The sequence below is a fragment of the Heliangelus exortis genome, chromosome 1 (assembly GCF_036169615.1).
Source record: "Heliangelus exortis chromosome 1, bHelExo1.hap1, whole genome shotgun sequence".
In the NCBI taxonomy this organism is placed as follows: domain Eukaryota; kingdom Metazoa; phylum Chordata; class Aves; order Apodiformes; family Trochilidae; genus Heliangelus; species Heliangelus exortis.
Window position 1 is genome coordinate 139,148,880 of NC_092422.1, and position 20,760 is coordinate 139,169,639.

The 20,760-nt window shown below is 43.4% G+C and overlaps 1 protein-coding gene across 7 annotated transcripts in view; it reads left to right on the forward strand.

Moving 5' to 3' along the window:
• The window catches only part of DENND2A (DENN domain containing 2A), a 60,542-nt gene that overhangs the window by 30,706 nt on the left and 9,076 nt on the right, over window positions 1-20,760 (forward strand). For 6 of the 7 annotated variants that reach the window (XM_071727267.1, XM_071727289.1, XM_071727253.1 and 3 more), the window contains 10 exons: window positions 3,202-3,323; window positions 5,356-5,553; window positions 7,211-7,304; window positions 8,113-8,163; window positions 10,879-11,066; window positions 11,755-11,864; window positions 12,075-12,144; window positions 12,756-12,833; window positions 13,311-13,451; window positions 15,628-15,776. In XM_071727267.1, coding sequence (XP_071583368.1) covers window positions 3,202-3,323; window positions 5,356-5,553; window positions 7,211-7,304; window positions 8,113-8,163; window positions 10,879-11,066; window positions 11,755-11,864; window positions 12,075-12,144; window positions 12,756-12,833; window positions 13,311-13,451; window positions 15,628-15,776 — 1,201 coding nt within the window. The remainder of the gene's footprint in view (window positions 1-3,201; window positions 3,324-5,355; window positions 5,554-7,210; window positions 7,305-8,112; window positions 8,164-10,878; window positions 11,067-11,754; window positions 11,865-12,074; window positions 12,145-12,755; window positions 12,834-13,310; window positions 13,452-15,627; window positions 15,777-20,760) is intronic. The other variant, XM_071727281.1, reaches the window with a different exon arrangement.

Sequence of the window (20,760 nt, forward strand, 5' to 3'; positions counted from 1 at the left end):
AATGGACAGAATATTTCAAAACACATCAGCTTCAAAGATGAACCTGAGGCATGTGGGAGCTAGCTTTTCATTTTTTGCTGGCATCTTTCCTCTTTCTTTCTTTTGTCTATGGACTAATTCTCACAGCTCTGGTCTCTTCATTGTGGTGAGCGTGTCACAACTGCGATAATGCAAACAGTCTGAAAATGCAGCCTTTGAAGTCAGTTCCACAATTCAGAAACAGGATTGTGTTTGGCTCCAGGTACCATTGAAATGAAGAAATTAAGTCCCACAATCTTTGAAATTGAGTTTTATTTCATTCTTTAAGTTCTGTGGCAGATCAGTGCCACTTCAAAGATTATTTCCTGTAACCCACTCAATTTATACACTGTTTTTTAATGTTGTGAGTTAGATGCCTTTAATGGAACACAGAATACAAGCATCCCTCTTGAAAAAGCCTTAAGTTTGTGTAATTGTAGGCTGGTGCTGTGTAAAACTCTTGGCTGAGTTTAGCAGAATAAGAAGAAAATAACTGCATCAGCTCTTGCCAGGCAACTGTATTCCTAGAAAGGTGGTCTGTGTTGTTCAGCATGAGAGGAGCATTTTCTTAGGAGCAGGCCAGGCATTATTATTTTGACATAAATAAAATTTGATCATACTTGATGAGAAAGGATGAATTGGCAGCACCTTGTCTGCCATTGGTCCCAAAGGAAGACAATTCTTTTGATAGACCTTTTTGACATTTTTGAAGCTGTTGGCCTCATTTATGGAGCTAGCGGCCTAGTGTTTGCTTTTTTTCATCTCTTTACTTAGGGGGCCAAAAGAACAGGGAGTGTCTGAGCAGCTGCTGGTGGGGTTTTTTTGTGTTGGGGCATGGTGGGAGGTCTCAGAAACCACTGAGGGTCACCTTGTCAGCTGGAATAACATGGATAGCATTACAGACTGGCAGTATAGGCAAGTCCATCCATTCAAACACAAGCACACCCCTGTGTCCCAAGCTTGCAGGGAACTCAAATACCAGGCTGAAATTCCTCTCCCCTCCAGCTTTTAATTGCAAAGATTAGAAGAAAACAAAATTATGGGTAATTGTCAGCTAATGTGGGATGTTTGTTTTTTTGTTTTCTTGCTGCATGTTTAGGCTTTGCCTGGGAATCAGTGGTCTTTAATTGTTTCCTGCAGTCCTGGTGGTGTTACCATGGAAGCTTGGGAAAAGGGATGGGCAGGGATAACTCAAAAAAAGTTACACAGTTTTGTTTTTCACGAGACCACAGGCGGGTATAGTCTGCAAATCAAGCAACCTCTGAAAAGCACATCAGTAGAGGAGGGGAACCAGAACTTCACCCACAGAACGTTAGTGCTGACCCACAGATAATGATGTGTGTCTGTCAGGGAATTTGCACACACACACAACCCTGTATTCATCTGTGTGACTTATTGGGGGGGCTCTGCTGTTGGTGAGAGAACCATTGCCTTTCCAAGCAAGTCCTGTAGAGTCCCGTCACGCACCATCTTTATAGCTTCCCTTCATGCACCACCTTTTTATCCATTCACCATTGCTTACCTGGAATAGAGGGAATTGTATTGGGCCTGTGGATGACAGGTTTATTTGTCAAAAAGAGGGAAATGGTGTTCTTTCTTCTAGGTTGAGACTATTGGATGTGCTGCCCAGCAGTTTGAGGATGGGTTAGGCAACAGAACCCAAGCTGCTTCTTTTTTCTCTGATCTACTCAGTTACATCTCAACTGAAGTATATTTTAAGTACTGAAGTGTGCCACTGAAATTAGAAAGTGGAGCAACTTTAAGGGACAAGAGCAGGTTTGCTGACAAAATGTTCATCATTTTATTCCTCAAAGAAGATATCAGACTTGTTTTGCTGGTGTCACACATTCTCTCCTCTGCCACAAGTCCACCACTGTTGTGCTGGGTATCACCAAGCCACAGAGAGAAGTCAACGTTGGAAAAGACTTGGGCTTCTGTCCTTGTCTAAAGACTTCAGCAGGACTCCTGCCCCAGCTGGGCAGGCGGATGGGAATGCCCCAGATAGGTTCTGCACCCATTACCAGTCCCTGCTCCAGAGGCCTGCAGCATCAGTGACCTCCAGTCTTTGCTCTCAGCCAAGCATCCCATGACAATCACAGAAATGCATCAAGTCCCTGCTGACCAGTGGGATGTCAAGAAGTTATGGCAATGAAGACAGAAGTCTTAGAACAAATTGCCTGCCTGTGCAGATGCTCGGGCTAAGCCTTTGTCATGTTTTTTTTTCAGATGTTTAGATGGAGATGTCACAATCTGTTTTTTATGAGTTATTTTTTCTTTTTGAACACACTTGTGTTTGCCTTTCCCTCTTCAGTACAGCTGAAGAGTGTGATGTAAGAAGGTCCTTGTATAATTTTTGGTGTTTAAAACTCAGATTAATTGTGTGCCTTCTCTCCAGAAACAGTAGAAAGAAAGGGACACCTCTGTGTGGTCATTCAAGCCCTTTTTTTAGGGTGAGGTTCTAGGGGGGCTTTTAGGGGATCTTAGGTAAGAATGAGCTGAATGTTACTTTAGAGGTATCTCTTCTCCTCTACCCCCTCCACAGAGAAATCATCCTGACTTTGTATGGCCTAGGTTGAGTGAGACAAATCCTTCCCTCTTAAAAAAGTGGTGTATGTGAGTTTGAGGCAGATGTGTTTCAAAACCTATGTTGTATGACAGACATCCATGTTCACTGAGTGGTTTAAATCATTCAGCCCAAGAGCAGTGCATTCCTTCAGCCCCAGTTAAATGATGACCAGAGGTCCCCCTAAACATGGGATTTCAACAGAGGAGAGAGAACCTTTATGCTAGCCTTTAGCTCACAGTTCCATTTAGAGAGAATTCTAAGCAGAAGGCTGGAAATAAGGAAATACAATTAAGGACTGATGTGCATGAGAACCTCACAGCTCCTCTGAAGACAGGGAAATGAACTTGAGGACTCACTGCATCTTTTCCATGTGAATGTATCTGTGATATGTTCCTATGGCTCCATATGTCAGTGTCAGGGTTTGGACAATGTCCAGTGAGCAGCTGGACTTCTGGGTCTATGGAGAGAATGAGGCAATTGCAGGAATGCTTGAAAACAGGTCTTTATGTCTGATGTGGGAGGTTGGAGAAGGCCAGCAGATCCCCAAACAGGTTTTTATGGCAAACCTCAAGGATTTTCTGTGCTTACAATCTCTTGCTTGTGGCTTTTTGCTGCAGATCCACCATCAAAGGAAAATCCTTATGAAGATATTGAGACCAACAGCCGCTGCTTGGGAAAGAAATGTGTCTTGACCTTTCCAGCATCCCCCACCTCCTCTGTACCTGGGACTCCCACTAAGGTACTTTGTTTCAAGTAGCCACCTCTCCTTCTTCAGAAAGTTGTTGGCTGGAATCCACGTTCTGTGTGGAAAAAGTGGAATTTTGCCAGTGTGACTTCAGCATGTCAGAGGTTTTCCTTTTTGACTTTAATCACTGGTCAGAGTGTAGTGTGATAACAGGGTATTTATTGCCCTTTAGCAGAGTAACAAGCAGCATTCCCTTCCACAAATGGATTGTTGGCTGTGACTGTTTTTCACACCAGGGCTGCCTTCCTGCAGTAGAGGGGAAAGACCCTTTGCTAATACATTGCAAGAAAACTCCTCCTGCCCTCAAAAAAGTCATATAAGTGTTTGGGTAATCAAGCCCTGCTGTCATCTTGGCTCAGTGTCACTGGGCAGCACACTCTCTGCCCATGCTGGTGCCAAGATGCTTGTGCAGCCCCCTCCTTTAAGATGCCTTCTTTGCTCTCCCCTTTGTGAGGCTGGTTGCTAGTAACAAATGCAATGACAGTCCCCTGGCTAGAGGGCTGGTTCTAACAGGGTGTCCCCCACCAGTAGCACAGCTCACAGTGTGGTGCCATTTTCCTCCTTGGCAGTGAAACCAAAAGAAGAGGTAAAACATTGGTCTGCACCTCTGGCTGAGAGCTAGGAGCTTACCAAGGCCATCCCTGATCTGAGCCTCCTGAGATGTTTTGGTTGCTTCCTGTTGTCTGTTTAGATAGGCCAAGCCTGGAACAGCAGGGACAATGTGACAGCAGAAGTCATCTTGGCAACAGCTGGGTTCAGAGTGGATAGCAGGGATACAAACATGGTTTTCCTGACCAGAGGGTTTTCCCATGCTCTCCAAGCTGCAGCTATTATTAGAGCTGTTACCTAACTTTTTCAGATGTTTGTTGTGCAGTGTTCTTGACATGTTCCTCTTTTCCAACCAGCTTAATCAGCAACTGTGGTTGCTTTGGACACTTCAACATGTAAAAGTAAAAATTGTTCTGTGGTTCTCAATCCATTTTCTTTGTTGCTAGTTAGGCCTAGAGCATCAAGGGTCTATATATTAGTTTTGGGATGGAGCTGATTTCCCTCAGAGAGCTTTAGAATCATTGGTGCACCATGATTTCTCACTTTTGCTGTCAGAGGTGGGCTACAGTGTTACACAGGAATGCCTTTCACCACAGAACTAGTTCCCAGCAGGGAGACATTTTTGGTATCTAAATGGAGTAATTATGTTATACTGCAGTGCTTTGACATCTAAAAGCTGTGATCTGAATCTGCATCTACATCTCCCATATATTGCTTGGTGCCACATAGATATGTCCACTGGGCACGGTCCATACAGTGCCCACAAAGAGTATGACTTAACCTTGTCATAACTGCTGGGAAATTCTGTAGGAGAAGACAAAAGGAGTTTTTATTGAGCATTTTTCTCATGAGAAGTGGTTTGCCTTTCTTTATCTGGAGTAGAGCTTTCTGCTTCTCTAGTTTTGGCCAGAGACTCTAAGAACCTTGGACTGGCATTTAAATATCTACTGTTGTGTTCCCAACAAACTTGCTGATGAGCTCAGGAGGAAACTCATTTCCCTACTTGTTTATCATGGCATTTATTGTCCCCTCCTGAAATATTTAATTCTGGCTACTGTCAAAGGCAGCCACATTGATGGTGGATTTTTCTGGACTCACTGCTTTCCTGTTCCTCCTTGACTTATTCCACATGTTTGCACTTGGCTGGTTGGTTAGCACAGTGCCAGCCTCTGGATTACACAAGTCCTGGGAGAATTTTTTTCACACTGGAGCAAGACCTTTTGGCCTGAGTTTACATTCTGACCTAGAATAAATATGGGATGACTGAATTGCTGGTCCAGATAGTCCTGGTCTTAGCCCAGCAGCAGGGTGAATTCTTTGTGTGTACAAAAGTCTGTAGAGCATTCTCCAAGTTCGGGCTGTTGTGTCAGCTGAGTGCTGTGGCTGCCCCACTGGATTTACTGCTGTGACAGTGTTAGCAATTAGGCAAAAGTATCTGGGGTGCTGTGTTCATCTGTTCCTTCTCCTCCATTTCCAGTTGCTTTCCAAGCCCATTTTTTTCCGACAAAACTCAGAGCGCCGGAGTTTCAAACTGCCAGACATCCGGAAACTGAGCCGTGATGGGGCTGGGTCACCATCCAAAATCAGCCCTCCCTCAACCCCCAGCAGTCCAGATGACACCTTCTTCTCCTTGGGAGACCCTCAGAATGGCAAGAGGAGAAGGAAGATTCCCAAGGTAAACCTCGGGCTTTCTTTCTTTTGCTTTTCTTCTTTCAGGCAGGAGAGTGAGTACGAGACAGTGTTTTGTTTACCTTCCAATGTGGCATCCCTGCAATATAGCTGTTATCCTGGCAGTTGATTTGACTTATGTTTAAGCTCCTTTCTGCCTGAAGAAGAAGGCTCACAAACATATCTGCAATTTTTGAAGAAGTTATTTTTCTGTCTGAGATACCATGATTGTCCAGAGAAATGAAACAATAAGAAGAAAAGGCATTTTAATTTTTTGATAAATATAGAAGTTTTTCAGAGGGGGAAAAAAACAATATTTTGGGAAAAAAATGTACCCCATCGTATTTCTTTTGATGGATGGGACAGTCAGAAATTGTCTGTGTGTTGTGCTGGTGTTCCCTCCTGGCAATCTCTTGTTCTTTGCTAGATCTGGTTCTTGCGTTGTCTGTTTCTAATCCAAGGTAGGGTGTGATTGTAGAGGAGCAATGAAAATACTGACATTTGAGTGACAAAAGAAATTGTCTGTCATCATAAGCACCTTCTGGAGCAGTATTTCCTATGTCTTATTTGGATGCAGCATGACTCCATTTCAGTTTTATTTTCTTTCAGATCTAGCAGGAAGTGTATTCAGTCAAAATGAGGTTCAGGAGCAGACTATCTATTGAATGTTTCAGAAACACAGTTATAAAAACACAGGTGCTTATCCCAGTCTTAGCAGGACAAGCAGAAGCTACCAGAGGCTGTGGTGATTTTTTAAATTTTTTTTCCTTAACCCACAGGTTTTTTGGGGGTAAAAAGGGATGTGTTTGTGTATCTTCATTTCCTGCTTGTTAGGTCGGTGTTTGTGCTTGTATATCTGATTTCTGAATGCCCTCAGATCTTCATGAATGAGCCAAAGGCTACAGATTTCTAGGGTTTTTTCTTTCCCACTGTGCCTACACATCTGTGCATGTTCTTGATCTCTATCAGTGCCTTCACACATACTTCTGTGTGCTCCCCTTCAGGGACAGATAGGGAGACCAGAGGAACTGAATGAACCACTAAGCCCAGCAATGCCCAGCATTGAAATCTCTTCTGTCTTGGTCAGCTGGGAGGCCAGGGGTTAAAGTACTTGCAAAACAAACCTCTAGGATAAGGTACTTGAGCATTCTTGTTTCACACCAATCTCAATTACTTCACGTTCCTGGTATGGTATGTTTCTCCCATGGCATTTTCAGCACATCCCACAAGGCATAAGGACATTAGAGGTCACTGTGATGCTCCAGCCAGTTTTCTGCTTTCAAACCTGAAGACCAGGTTCCCAGGGAATGCTCTGATTCTCCCTGAAGCAGGGACCATGGTATGGGGATGCCCAAGTGGGCATCGTCAAGCTCATATGGCCATGCAGTGTGGAAATGTGTTAAGGCCTGGCCTTTCATCAGGGTTTGTTCCCTTAGGCTCCTGCCATGCCAGCATGGCTGTGCTGCTTCTGTGCCACTGGTAGCACAGCTGCAGGTTGCTGTGCAAGGTAGATGATGGCAACTGTCAGTTCTAGGCCATCAAGTGAGAAGTTTCAATATGGTCAGGGTTGGAGAACAGAGCACTTTGCATTAAATTCTCACTTTCTTGCTTGGCTGTTGGAAATAAAATAACTTTCTTTTTTTGTTTGTGTGTTTGCTGAGCAGCTTGTGTTGAAAATCAATGCCATTTATGAGGCACGAAGGGGAAAGAAACGTGTCAAGAGACTGTCACAGTCTACGGAGAGCAATTCAGGGAAAGGTAAAGGAACTTTGAATCATCATACATCAAAGACTTTTTGACAACTTGTCTAAGAGTTTGAGCTGCCCTAGTGATTTATGTGACATTTTCTTCTTCCAGTCCAGGGTGAGATTGAGTTGAGGCTTCCACCTTTTTGGGGGGGGAAGATAAAGGCCAAAATATTTTCATTGAAATATAACTTCTGTTTTCTTGCTTCATTTTCATTCCAGGGCTTTACATGATAGCCTTATAGGTCACACCAAAAATCTGCCCTCTCCACACACTTTTTGATGTTCATTTCTGGAACAGGCTAGAAGCTTTGCAGAGGAATGTTCTGTCCAAAGTGATTTGTTGAGATCAAAATATTCTGAGGGAATGTGTCACTTTAGTGAACTGTCCAGTGGAAGCCAGCAGATTTTGAAACAGTCCTGGTCCCTTCAGCATCTCAATAAATAGCCCCTCAACTGGGAATCAAGCTTTCTAGTCTTGACCATAGGACCATCTCCACCATAGCAAGATTGGGAGTTTCACCCTCCCACTGTTTAGTAATAACTTGCCAGAATCATTCAGGTACTTCAGAGCAATTACTTCTAAACATCTCATCTCTGTAAAACTTTAAATGAAAACTGTTTAACACAGTATTTTTTCCAGAACACATTAATTTCCAACCAAAGTTGACCACCAGCTCTATTTGTTCCCCACAATTACTTGTTACTGTTTATTCTATTTATAGGATAGCTTCCAGGCCTGGCTGTCTCGTGCCAGTGATAAGAAATGCAGTTATAAAAAAGGCTTTACTTGATTCATCTTCCCCTTCCTTTTTTCCTAGTTACAGATGAAAACAGTGAATCAGACAGTGATACTGAAGAGAAGCTGAAAGGTAAGGACATGTGTGAAGAGAGAAAATGGCTCCTGAGAAACAGTGCTCTGAGATCCTGGGTCAAAATTTCTCCTACATGTTCTGCTTTTGGAGAAGGAGCTTGTTTCCACTGAGAACACAATGAGAAAACAAAGATCTCAATACAACAGGAAAACTGAGAAACCCTACTACGTGCTTACCAAGGAAGAAAAAACCCTAGCTACCCTTAGATTGGCTATCTAGGAAAACAGAGTTGCACTATATGAGTCATTGCTAGTTAAACTCTTCAACATTGGCTGAGTTTGGATAAAGGGTTTGGATAAAGTGCTGCTTCACTCCAGTAGAGTCTCCACAATACTCTTCTGAAACCTTGTTGTACTCATAATAAGCTGACATTACAGCCTCTTGGGAGTTTATAATGCAAGTTCAAAGTCCTGGAAGAGTTAGAATGCAAGAGGAAAACTTCCTCCGATTCCAAAGTTTCCATACTCACATGCAGACCTGATCTGGGTATCAGGTCAGGTCCCAAGCTGGAAAGCCTTGTGTAGGCAGCAGTTCCAACTTTGTGTCAGCCAGTGTGTGCTGTGCTTAGGAGTGTTCATCCTTACCCCCCCTTCAGGTTTTTAGAACAGAAATCTCAGGCTGAGTTCCTTCTTGTGAACCCAGCTTCCCACACAGAAACTACAGTATGCTCTTACTCTCCTCTGCACTGGGAAATCTTCTATCTGTACTGCTGTGTTAGCAAGATCAAGCTGAAAATGGCTTCCATCACCTACTTTGTGACAGGTTCTCAAGGTGGCCTGGAGACTGGGAGAGAGGGTTTGCACCCAGGTCTGCACCGTTCACAACTGTCTGAAACATGATGTTGTGAAATAGAGTCCATGTTCAGATGTAGCTGAGAAAGGCAGTGTAGATGTGGCCAGAAAGACTCAAACTCTTTGTTTACTACTGGTTGTCATAGTGAATCATGGGCTTGATTTCTCTGTAGCACCTGTATATGCAGATAGGAACTGCCTTTACAAGGGATGATGGAAATCACACAAAGTCACTTTAAATCCAACAACACTGGGCTCTGAACAATATCCAGATCTATACCTTTGTCTGAGTGACTGTACAAGTGTACATAACCATGAACAGGAGCTCTGGCACTTGTTTTTTCTCTAAACCTTGTTAAACTGTCAAGTTTCCTATTTTTAAATAAGAAGGTGAGATGATTTAGGAAGTTTCTTTTATCTGAGACTTCTGATTTTGTATGTTTTACTTAACAGACCGAACAGATCAGACAGTTAATTTTGCTTAACAAGTCACCGTACATTGTCTGAAACATGGTAAATCATCAGAGAGCAGTCATTAGACTGTCAGAGCCATAAGTGCTGACCCTTGGGAAGGAAAAAAGTTGACAGACGAACTCTGCCATGGTGACAGCAGTACAATCCTGCTATCTTTAATAGGTGGCACAAAATATAAGTAATGCAGAGTTTGAGTCAGCTTTTCAGAAGCACTCAGCATTGCTGTGACACTCCTTCTTTTGAAGTCCCTGGTAAAACAGGAACCAATTCTGAAAACTTTTGAAGAATTATTGCCTTAGAGCAAATAGCATAATAGGTGATGTCTAAGCCATCTTTTCAGGGCTTTAACTGTCCAGGGATTGTTACACTCCCTGATTTAGGAGGCACCTCAAGATTGCGTTAAATTACATTGTCTGGAATAGTCCACGAGTAACATAACTTTACCAGACAAAAAGTCAAGAGTCTGTCTGGAAGTATATACCATCTCTCAGGAAACCTTGTCTCCCAAGCAGACATCTTATGTATTTGGAGTTCCTGCTGTTATCCCTGTGGTTATTGTTTCTGTCAAAACGTTGCATTGCCACCCACATTTGCAAACAGCACAGTTGTAAGAATGTGCTGTAGTCTCTGCTTGTAGTTAATTCTTTCTTTCTTTTGTAGTAGGAGTAAGGGAGACATCATGTAGGTTTAATTTGGGATGCAACTGTAAAACAAAGCAGGGGGCTGGTCTTAGGGAATCTCATCTGGTCTCTTCTCAGCAGGCAGCTTTTCATTACTTTCCATGCTGGAATGTTTATTGTCCCACAGTTCATGTGTGTTGCAGTTAGAGCTTGCTTGGCAGTTTTGCTTGTTTTCCTATTGTCTTGGGTTAACTTGTAGAAACACAGTCCTGAGAGATTAGTTTTAGGCACAGGAAGGACTGGCATGAGCCAGCTTTATTCATTTGCACCACTTTTCACAGTTTTTTGTTGTTGGCCTGCACTACTGAAGCTGGGAGTCCTCAGCATTATTCAGCCAGTGTAACCCTAGCCTGGCCCAAGTTCTGGTCCTGTAAAACCACGGGGATCGCTACCCACAGTCTCCTCTGAGCAAAGGTTATCAATCACCTGATCATGCCAGCCTTCAGAATCCATCAGTAAATGCTGGGATAAATGCCCAGACATTGGCTGCTACACCACGTCCCACATGGATGTCTTCAGCTGTAAAAAACCACCCAGTGAAATCCTTCTCTTGCCAAAACTCTTCAGGGTGATGGCACAAGATTACATCCCATCTCTGTTGATATTTATAGTGCAGCTTTCAAATGGTTCCCGCCTCTTACTCAGCGACTGGCAAAGAAAACGCAGTGAGGTGGCTTCGAGTCCCTCCGTGAGTCTCTGCAAAGCACTGTTGCTGCTCTGTGCAAAGAGCCAGGCAAAGCCACAATCTCTGCTCTTTTCCTTTGTAGCTCACAGCCAGCGCCTGGTGCATGTGAAATCCCGCCTGAAGCAGACCCCGCGGTACCAAACCTTGGAACGAGACTTGATCGAGTATCAAGAGAGGCAGCTGTTTGAGTACTTTGTCGTGGTGTCACTGCACAAGAAGCAGGCTGGGGCTGCCTACGTCCCTGAGGTTACCCAGCAGTTCCCACTGAAGGTGTGGTGCCTGGCTGACGTGTCTCGGGTTGCGTGGTGCACTTGCCACGGCTTCTTTCATGATTGCACATTATGTCAGTAGTTTCTCTGCTGTGTCAGTGTTCAGGGAGACTGGAGACAGAGGGGCTGCAGTCACCCACTGAGAACTGTCACGGTATTCCTCACTATTGAAAGAGCAGCTGATTTAGATCTGTTGCTGCACTTAGCTATGACTTCTTTGTAGCTGTTCCCTTTGTCTCTCCTTTCTCTTTAAAGAAAACTGACACTTGGGAAAAAAACACGTGTTCTTAAAGCAACAGCACAGCTTTCACCAATAGTCCAGCTCAAAACGTGGAATGAGGATTGGGAGAAACACAGAGCCGGTGTGTTAGTGTGTTTGTAAATGGAATGTAACCAGAGGTCCCCTCAGACTTTGGTTCTCTCACCACTTGCTGGAAGATACGTCCCAGATTAGAGGCACAACATAGCAGGGGCAGGTGTTGCAGATGCAGGGCTTGGTGGAATTGGGGGCACAGAGTTTATTTGAGATATCTAAAGAATAGGTGAGCCAGAATCAGAGAAATTTTAATATCTTCCAGGCAGAAGCTTAGCCTCTGTCGTCACCTCTTCATTTGTCACAGGAAAAATATTTGAAGTCATTCCATCCCTGCATGACTAACTGGAAACATTCCTTCTCTCTGTTCTGCTAGCTTGAGCGCTCCTTCAAATTCATGCGCGAAGCAGAAGATCAGTTGAAAGCTATTCCCCAGTTTTGCTTCCCTGATGCAAAGGACTGGGCCCCCATCCATCAATTTGCCAGGTAAGTACTGTACTTTGTGTCGTGATTCATGTGAAAGAGATTTATACATCAAGCTAATTAAATATGAAAGCTGTTACAGTAGATAATTGGGCAGAACTCTGAGAAGGGTGTATTGGAAATACAAAAATATTGTGGCTTTATTGGGTTTGTATGTCAGAGACTTTGATGTGGGTGATGGTTACATTGTCACTCTAATGTCTCTTTCTGCAGTGAAACGTTCTCATTTGTCCTGACGGGGGAAGATGGAAGCAGGCGATTTGGATACTGTAGGAGGCTGCTGGTAATTATCCTATTTTTTCCTAGAGATGCAACCTTCTGTGGCATTGGTGTTACTGGCACCCATTCTGGAAACCTCAAAGCTGCTGCTCTTCTCTTTCGTTGTAGAAAAACAGCAGCAGCAGAGCAGCTCTGCTCTCCTCTGCTCTTCTCTTCTCAGTGCCCAAGTTGCTATCTGAGTACCATTCTCCACTCCAGGCGTAGCTTTTTTACTTCTTCCTTACACCAGTGCTTCAACATTTATATCCTGTTGTTTCACCACTAAGCTGAAGATAGGGTTTATCTCCCTTAGGTTCAGATAGCTACTAAGCAACAGTCGTCTAAACCTCTGCTGGTCCTGTAGGCTCAGAGTTGTCTCTATAGAGCAGTCTGCCCTGCCCTAGTGATTTGACTTAGGAAGGTTGGGATCATAGTGTGAATGTAGCCATTTCTCCCCACTGTTTCTAGCATACCAAGGTTTGAGCCAGACTTAAGGTATTGTCATCAGCAGCATTCTGTCAAATGTGTGCTGGTGTCTGAGCTGCAGAACTAAGTGAGTGGTCACTGTCTCTGCAATAGTTATAACTCACAACATTTTCTTGTTTCTTGCATTTGTATTTTCATTTGCCTTGAAAGCCCAGTGGGAAAGGGAAGCGTCTTCCAGAAGTTTACTGCATTGTGAGTCGCCTTGGATGCTTCAACCTCTTCTCTAAGGTGAGGGGGAAGAGAGAGAGATTTTGTGCTGTAGGCCAAGTGGGACTGGAAAGTGAAGTCAGCATCAGAAGAATGTGGGGATCAGGGAAGCTGATGACTGAAGAAAGAGCCTGAAATGGTTTTGGGAAGGCAACTGCATGCGAATTCCAGAACCTAGCAAAAACATAATTAAAAGGAAGACTAGACTGTCAGCTATTGCCTTTTTCCTTCAGCAGAACTACCAGAACACAAGCACAGAGATATTAAAGGTGGAGTCCTGACTCCAAGGGTGGTAGGGAGTTTGCAAATGGTAAGATTTTCATTGACTTCACTGGACCTGGGTTTCTCTTGCTGAATGAAGGGTCTTCAATTGCACCTTTGGCCCTCTTCTTTATGATTCAAGGCTCCGTGTAGATGCTGGGTCAAGGAGAGTATGTAGGTGCTGGCACATCTTCCCCCTGATTTCCACATTTTTGTGTCTTCATGTTTCTATTTCAGATCTTGGATGAGGTAGAGAAGAGACGGGGCATTTCCCCTGCCTTGGTGCAGCCTCTCATGAGGAGTGTCATGGAGGCACCTTTCCCAGCTTTGGGCCGGACCATTACAGTCAAGAACTTCTTGCCAGGCTCAGGAACAGAGGTAAAGACACCACCCTAGAGAGAGGGAGACTTAGGCCAGCAAACGGTGCAGGACTGGTGATTGGGGGTTGGGACTGTGAGGATCTTCACTGCACTGCACTGAGGATCTTCAGGGGCAGATTGCCAACAACTGTGTGGGGAAGCTAAGGAGGTAAAATGTGGGACTGGGGAGGATGGCACAGAAACTTCAATGGCCCCAAAAGCAAAAGGGGAGTCATGTTAAAAATGGATGTAAGGACACAGCCATGCCAATATGGAAAAAAGAGACAGGACACTGGTCTTGAGGCCAAGTGGCACAGCCTGGCAGTCCCTGTGCTTCACAATACACGGCCTTGGATCTTCTTGAGGCCCCCCCCCCCTTAACTTCCTGAAGACAGGATTTATAACATGTTTTCCAGCATCCTTAATACAGAACCACTCTCTACATGTGAGACCGGGCACAGAGTTCTGGTCAAAAAATACCTGAAACCACACAAGGGTGATATTGCAGCCTTTTAGAATGGAATATTCATAATGTGGAAGTGAGGGTGGGTGTTGCATCACAGTCTGGTGTGAGGACACGGGGAGGGTTTTAAGAGTGCACAGCTTTTGTGTGTAGCATTGAAGGATTGTGGGAGGGTGGAAGGAGCCAAAATGAACATAGTCTTGGCCAATCTTCCTGTTGGGCATGGTATGCCTTGAATGTGAGAGAGAAAAGTGAGCAAGTTGATAGAGGTTTTGTCTACACGTGATGGCATTCTCCTCAACCAAAATGGAAACAGTCCAGACTAAATTAAATTACTGCAGAGCATGTACATAGCTGATTGAAAACCTGCACTTGAGGAGCAGAATCCCAGTGGTGTGCTATCAGGCTGTGAGAAGGTTTTGACTGTTTTGGTTGTAAGATCCTTAATGTTCATGAATTGTCTGGTTGATGGCATAAACCCCTCATTTACACAGTGGGTAGATGACAACATTGGAATGGGTTGTAGGCACTTTGGAGAGTAAGGGACTAAAATTCAAAATGACCTTGGTAAATTGAAGGTTTGGTCTGAAATTCAATATGGACAGGAGCAAAATGCTGGGAAGAAGAAATGAGTAGTCTAATACAACACAGAAGTAACTGAGTGAACAGTAGTACTTCAGAGAAGGATCTGGTAGTATAATGGGCCATAAAGTGAGTAGAAGTAACAGTATTTAGACAAACACCTGCATTGTGGAAAAAAAATTATAAATAAGGGATGAATAATAAATAAAAGTGATTTTTCTGCTTCCCAGCATTGGTAGACATGTGCTAAATAGTATTATTTTCCAAAAAAATGCAAAAGCGGGAGAAACATCCAGAGGAGTAGTTCCGCTTACTAAGTGGTTTAGAAAATACAGGCAAAGCTTGAGAAAATTGTTTTCTGAATATAAAAAACAAAGGAAGACACATGAAGTTCCAGGGTGCACTGTAAGGACAAGAAGTTCTTACAGAAAGGAAGATGACCAGTTGTTCTGAGTGTATGCTGAGACTAAAACAACAGGTAGTTGAAGTTATTTGCTAGAGACATACTTCATCTACAGGCTCGGTGTTGGTAAGGGTAGTTCAGAACTAGAGTAGTTTTCTCGTGGGATTTATTAAATGTGTGGTGTTGAAGGCTTTCAAGAACAATTCAGATAAGTATCTGTCTTGAGATGAGGACTACAAACTGCTAAGGTCCTGTGATAGGAATTATTTAAGTAGATAAGAACAAAGAAAAATGCCCACGGGCTGCTCTTTCCTGTAACTGATACAAAAATTTGCAGTTCAGTAGGTTAGGCATCCAGATTCTTGCTGTAAAAAAAAATAATACGTAAATTGTAATTGTAAAAATAAGAATGCAAAGCTGAAGGGCTCTGAGCCATGCTGCAAGAAAGCTTGGAAACCACTCCTAGCTGGACACTAGTTTTCCTCCTCATGAAGATCTCCCTGTCTTCAGTCCAGTGGATAAAACCTGTGGCTGGTCTCATGTTGTGCCAATTGGAGTGGACTCTGGATCATCTTCAGCTTTGCCTGGAGGAAGGATCTGTGGGAAGCAGCACAAGGAAAGACTGTTTGAGGGCTTAGTGCTGTGCAACATTCACCAGCACAGTTGGTAGTGCTTGTTAGGTGTCCCTGCTGGCAGCAGTGTGGGTGGATGGCAAGAACTGACCTGCGGTCTTTTTCTCTCCAACAGCTCATTGAGCTGCGGCGGCCGCTCGACTCCAGGCTGGAGCATGTTGATTTTGAGTCCTTGTTCACATCCCTCAGTGTGAGGCACCTGAGCAGAGTCTTTGCCTCCCTGCTTCTGGAGAGGAGGGTGATCTTCATCGCAGACAAGCTCAGGTACCCTCTTGCATTTCCTTAAACAAGGTGCTGCCAAGGAAGGAAGGCTGGGAAGACTGCATTGGCTGTTCTCTCTGCTTTGTTCGGTTTTAATTCTGCTCTTTTCCAGCTTCTTTTCTGGTGTGAGTAGGGCTGTGCTTCCCAGGCCATACACTGTAATTCTTCTTCGCAGCTTGCAAAAAGCATTCTGCATCTTGTCCCCAAGGAGACCCAAATTCCCTTTCCTCTACATGGTTTCACAGCTGAGGCCTGGTTTTAAATAAATGAAATCTCCTTTTGCTCCATGATGCTGCAGTGTTCCCCACTGAGCTGTGCTGGATTTTCCAAGGATCAAGCCTCAGGCAGAGATGACCGTCCCTTCTGGGTTGTTACCTGATGCCACAAAATCTTCTTAAATCATCAGCCTCTATTTTAATATTGGTTCTTAAAGATTTTTAATTGTGAGAGATGAAAGTAAAGGATACAGTGAGGGGGAATGAGACAGAGGACCCTTTTCTATTTTGAATCTGTTCAATTTACGGTTGGAAGGGGGGGGGTATTTTTTTGCTTGCACCCCTAAATTATGAAAATGGGCCTGGGTTTCTTTAAGATCTTGTGCAGCTGGTGGCTGGCAGCTCTCCAGCCCTTGAAGCACTTGAGGATTCAGGGAGGAGAGTTAGCCAAGGCTGGGGAAAGAAAAGCTGCCTGGATGAGTAATGACACTTTGGAGCTCTCGCTCAGGTTTCAGGAGTGCACAGTGCCCCTAAGCTGTCTGTTTTCACAACTTCCAGCCAGCAGGCTGCAGCTCTGTGACTGCAGCTCTGGGGCAAAGGATGGGGAGGCCCCTCCGACACAAAAGCAAAGGGAAAAATTCATCCTGCAGGGACCTGGGGCTCCTTGCAGGCAAAGCTCTGGCAGTCTGATCACAGGAATGGGCTGGAGAGAAGGAAGTTGCAGCACCCAGGCAGCACAGGATGCTTGACAATTTTTGTCTTGATTAAAAAAGGGAAGGTTTGCCCCTCTACAATCATAGATTCATTACATGTATGGTATAAAAGTATGCAGGATACTTAAGCTACACATTTCATGCAGAGCATTTAGATTTGCATAGAAAATGAGAGATTTCATCGAAACACTGTATTTCTAGGTGGCATATATGATTTATGTGATAATTTATGATGACAGACTGTGTTTTCAAAGGTTTTGCTCTTCCTCTGTAGGACAAATTTCACATTTTGAGAAAATCTGTTAAGGACACAGATGACACTGTAATCGCTACGTGAGGGTTGGGTGGTTAAAATAAATGTTAGGGAACTGGTTTGTTGGTTAGTTTTTTTTAAAAGGTGTCACTTCAGATAAATCTTTATTTACCAGATCTTTCCATATCACGTCTTTCCATCACTGTGTTTTCTGAGCATGGTGTGTGTTACAGAGTATCTCTAATTAAAAACACTTGCATGGATTTGGGTGGGGTTTTTTCCCCCTGTATCTTTTGTCAGTGTATCCAGGGTCCTTAGGAGTGAGTCCAGCTGCCAAGGCCTGTATAAAAGAATGGGAGAGAGCTGTGGAATCATAGTATCTAGAATCTCTAAATAGAATAATAGAATTACTTTGGGAGAAAAGATCTTTCAGATCAGCAAGTCCAGAAACAACTTGCTTGTGTGAAAAAAAGAACTCACGTTTTAAAGACCCAGGGTCTGTTAGGCTACAGGGCTCAGATTCAAATATTCACCATAGATTTGCCAGCTCTCTACAAGAGTTTTAGTATCTAATCTTTCTGAGAAGACATTGCTCTGAGCAGTTTCAGGGGAGTCTTTTCCTGTAACAAAATACAAAGTTGCCCTGCCTCTCATTTTTGTGGAGAAAAAACTTGAAAATTGCCCCAAGAGGGACTGTAAAGGTTTGAAAAACAGAAAACAAAGAAAATAACCCTCAAAACTAAGTAAAACTATTCTATTTTAATCCAGTCTAGTGATGTGAGTGCACTGGATTGGTGAAACTTTTATAAGGTAAACAATGTCATCTAATTGTTGGTGGAAAGCTGATGATGTGGATACGAGATCTTCTGTCCAAATTAAACTTTTCCTGGGACCAAGAATATGTTGAACTAAATTAATATTAAGTAGTATTTACTTCAGGAGTGAAAATGCCAATTTCAGAGGAAAGAAAAGAAATACTTCTTGGCAACAGCTTAAGAAAAGAAAAGAAGAAAAAAAAAAGCAAATGATAAAAGCAGCTGTTGGAAAATGCTCAGAGGTTAGGAATGCTAGAAATAATCCAGCTGAGATGGATTAAGGGGGAGAGTGCAGGTGACATGGTGAAAGATGCATAATAAATTACATATATCCTTCCTCTTTGCAGTTCTTCATGTGGGCACTATCAATAACTGTCTGTATGTGTGTGCAAAGGTGTTTCTGGGTGTGAGTGACAGAGAAAATGATATATACAATTTATTTAAATTTTTTATTGCTATAAAATCTGTCTGTGGGAAAAGTAAGCTGAAAGGTCACTTGCCAAATACTGTGTGAACTGTGAAATGTTTTCAAGCCGAGCCAAAAAATGCATCTAACAAGTGTACAGCAAGTGAAATATTTTGTCTTTTCCATCTTTAGAATGAACATAGAGTGTTTTCTGAAGACTTGTCAATCCAGAGCTTGGCAGCGGAAAAGGAAAGAATTTGGTTTGTTAGATTTTGGGTGGATTTTTTTTCCCCTCTCTGTTGCTATGGAAACTGGCGTACACATTGCCTCGCAACCCAGGAAAATTACTTTTTTTTAAAAGCCATGTTGATCTGTGCAGTCTTCTCTATCTTTTTTTTTACTCCTTCACTGCAAGATTTAGCCCTGGGGCAGTGGAGGCCATGGCACAGATTATGCATTGCAACAGCAGAGCTGCTTTTGTGATGCTGCCTGGCACAGTTCAAGGCACTGAAGACCAATGTTTTAGAAGGTCTCCTCCAGATAGAAGTGTCCTGATTTCACAAGGTGCTCAGAGCTGGGCAGTTTTTACTGGCCTGAGGGGCCATGTTTTAGAGTCAGAGGACTTTTAAAATCAGGAAAACTTAACATGGGCTTAAAATCAAGGCACCCTTTTTTTAAGATCTCCTTAAAAGCCTGTTGTGGATCTGACCAACTTGAGCAATTGCCTCTGTCCCTGCCAGAAACCACAGCTGTGTCAACAACACAGAGTAGGCATTGTTATCAAAGGCAGATCTGAAAGAATTAGAGCAGACACTTGAAATGTGGTCATCCTCAGAAAAGGTAATTAATCATCAAAAAGAAGCCTTTTCCATGTGCAACAAAAATAGTCTGATCTTGCACTGCAGATCCCAGCCTCCCAGATTTCTCCATTTTGTATTGTTGTTAGGGAGAAGGAGAAACCTAAGGATGAAGTTTATGTGTCAGATAATAGTGTTGTTTCTTCAGAGCACTGTAACACTTGCTTCTTCGCCTGCAACCCCACCAATCTGCCACGGTGGTGGGAGGTGGGAGTTGCAGCAAAGCTGCGTGAAGTCACAGGGCAAAATTTGGAAGCTCCTGTGTCTGTTTTGTTGTAAACCAGATCTGTGATCCATCATAAGTAAATCCAGATGTAACCCAGTGTCAGAAATCCAAAGGTGTTTGTAAAAGCAGTCCTACTGTGACAGAGCTGTTATAAAAGAAAAGCAAAAAAAGCATCATATTATCAAACAACAAGAGGCAGTGGTTTAAAACTTGAAACTGGGGAGATTTAGATTAGATATTAGGAGGAAATTCTTTTCTATGAGAGTGGTGAGACACTGGCACAGGTTGCCCACTCCCTAGAAGTTTTCAAGGCCAGGCTGGATGGGTATTTGAGAACCTGGTGTAGTGGGAGGTGTTCCTGCCCATGGCGGAGGGGTTGGAACTAGATGATATTTAAGGTCCCTTCCAACCCAAACCACTCTATGATGCTAAGTTGCCAAATGCCAACATATTTTCAGCAGTTTGGTTTATGCATAAAGGATTTCCTGGCAATAAACTCCAAAAGGCTGGTTGGTTCAATAGTGTTTTTCAGAAATCATGAAGTATCCAAATCCCAAAGAGGGATTCAGCTTGATGAGCTTTTTAGTGTAGGTGCTTGCCTTTGGAGCAGAAAGCTGGAAACCCTGTAGTTCAGTTTGGAGTCTGGGAGTGAAGCAACCAATCTGAGCAGCCAGTATCCTTCCATGGAAGCTGTTACAAGTTTGTAAGGTTTCTTCTTAGAGCAAGCCAAGGTAGTTTTGGAGCAAGTTTTGCCAGGAAAGGAACGGTTTCTACATATTTGCAGACTCTGTATGCAGGTTCTGTGTTGGCAACCTGTTCAAGGTGACTACCACATAGCAGCAGCTGTGTGGCAGTGATAGGTTTTTGCATAGAATGCTGTGTGGTGGGAAGGCCTGCTGCTGAAGCAAAAAAATGTCACAAATTGCTGCAATATCATTACTCTGGCCAAGGGAGTGCTCATCCAGAGAGATCTGTGTGTCAGCCTGTATCCAAATCAGCCCTTCAAGGAAGGATCTGACATGGTTCTTTGTGTACATCAATTTTTTCTATACTTTTTATCTTCTATACTGGCAATATCGTGGTCCTGTGCAAGTAACATAAAAGGTGCAGCTCAGCTGTGCTCCCTGGAGGAAGCTGAATGAACCCATTAAAATGTGCTTGAGATCTTGAAAGTGCATGTGTAAGACCTGCAGTATTTTAAGGATTAGCTGTTGAAACCAAAAGCTTTAGAAAGAGGTATCTGTCCCATTTGAACAACTGGCACTGAACTTCTGTGGCCTGAGGGTGGTGCGTGGCACTCCCCAGAGCACACTGCAGTCACACTGGGTAGATCTCTTCATTCCATCTGGAGTGCTCCAAGCAAAACACAACACCCTGGGTCAGTGTTATTCCAGTGGCAGCAGTCATCATCATGGTTATGGCATGTATGTCCTGGGATATTAGGATTTCAGCAGGGACACTGTCTGTAGCTACCCCAAAGGCATTGGCTGCCTCTTTGGCAT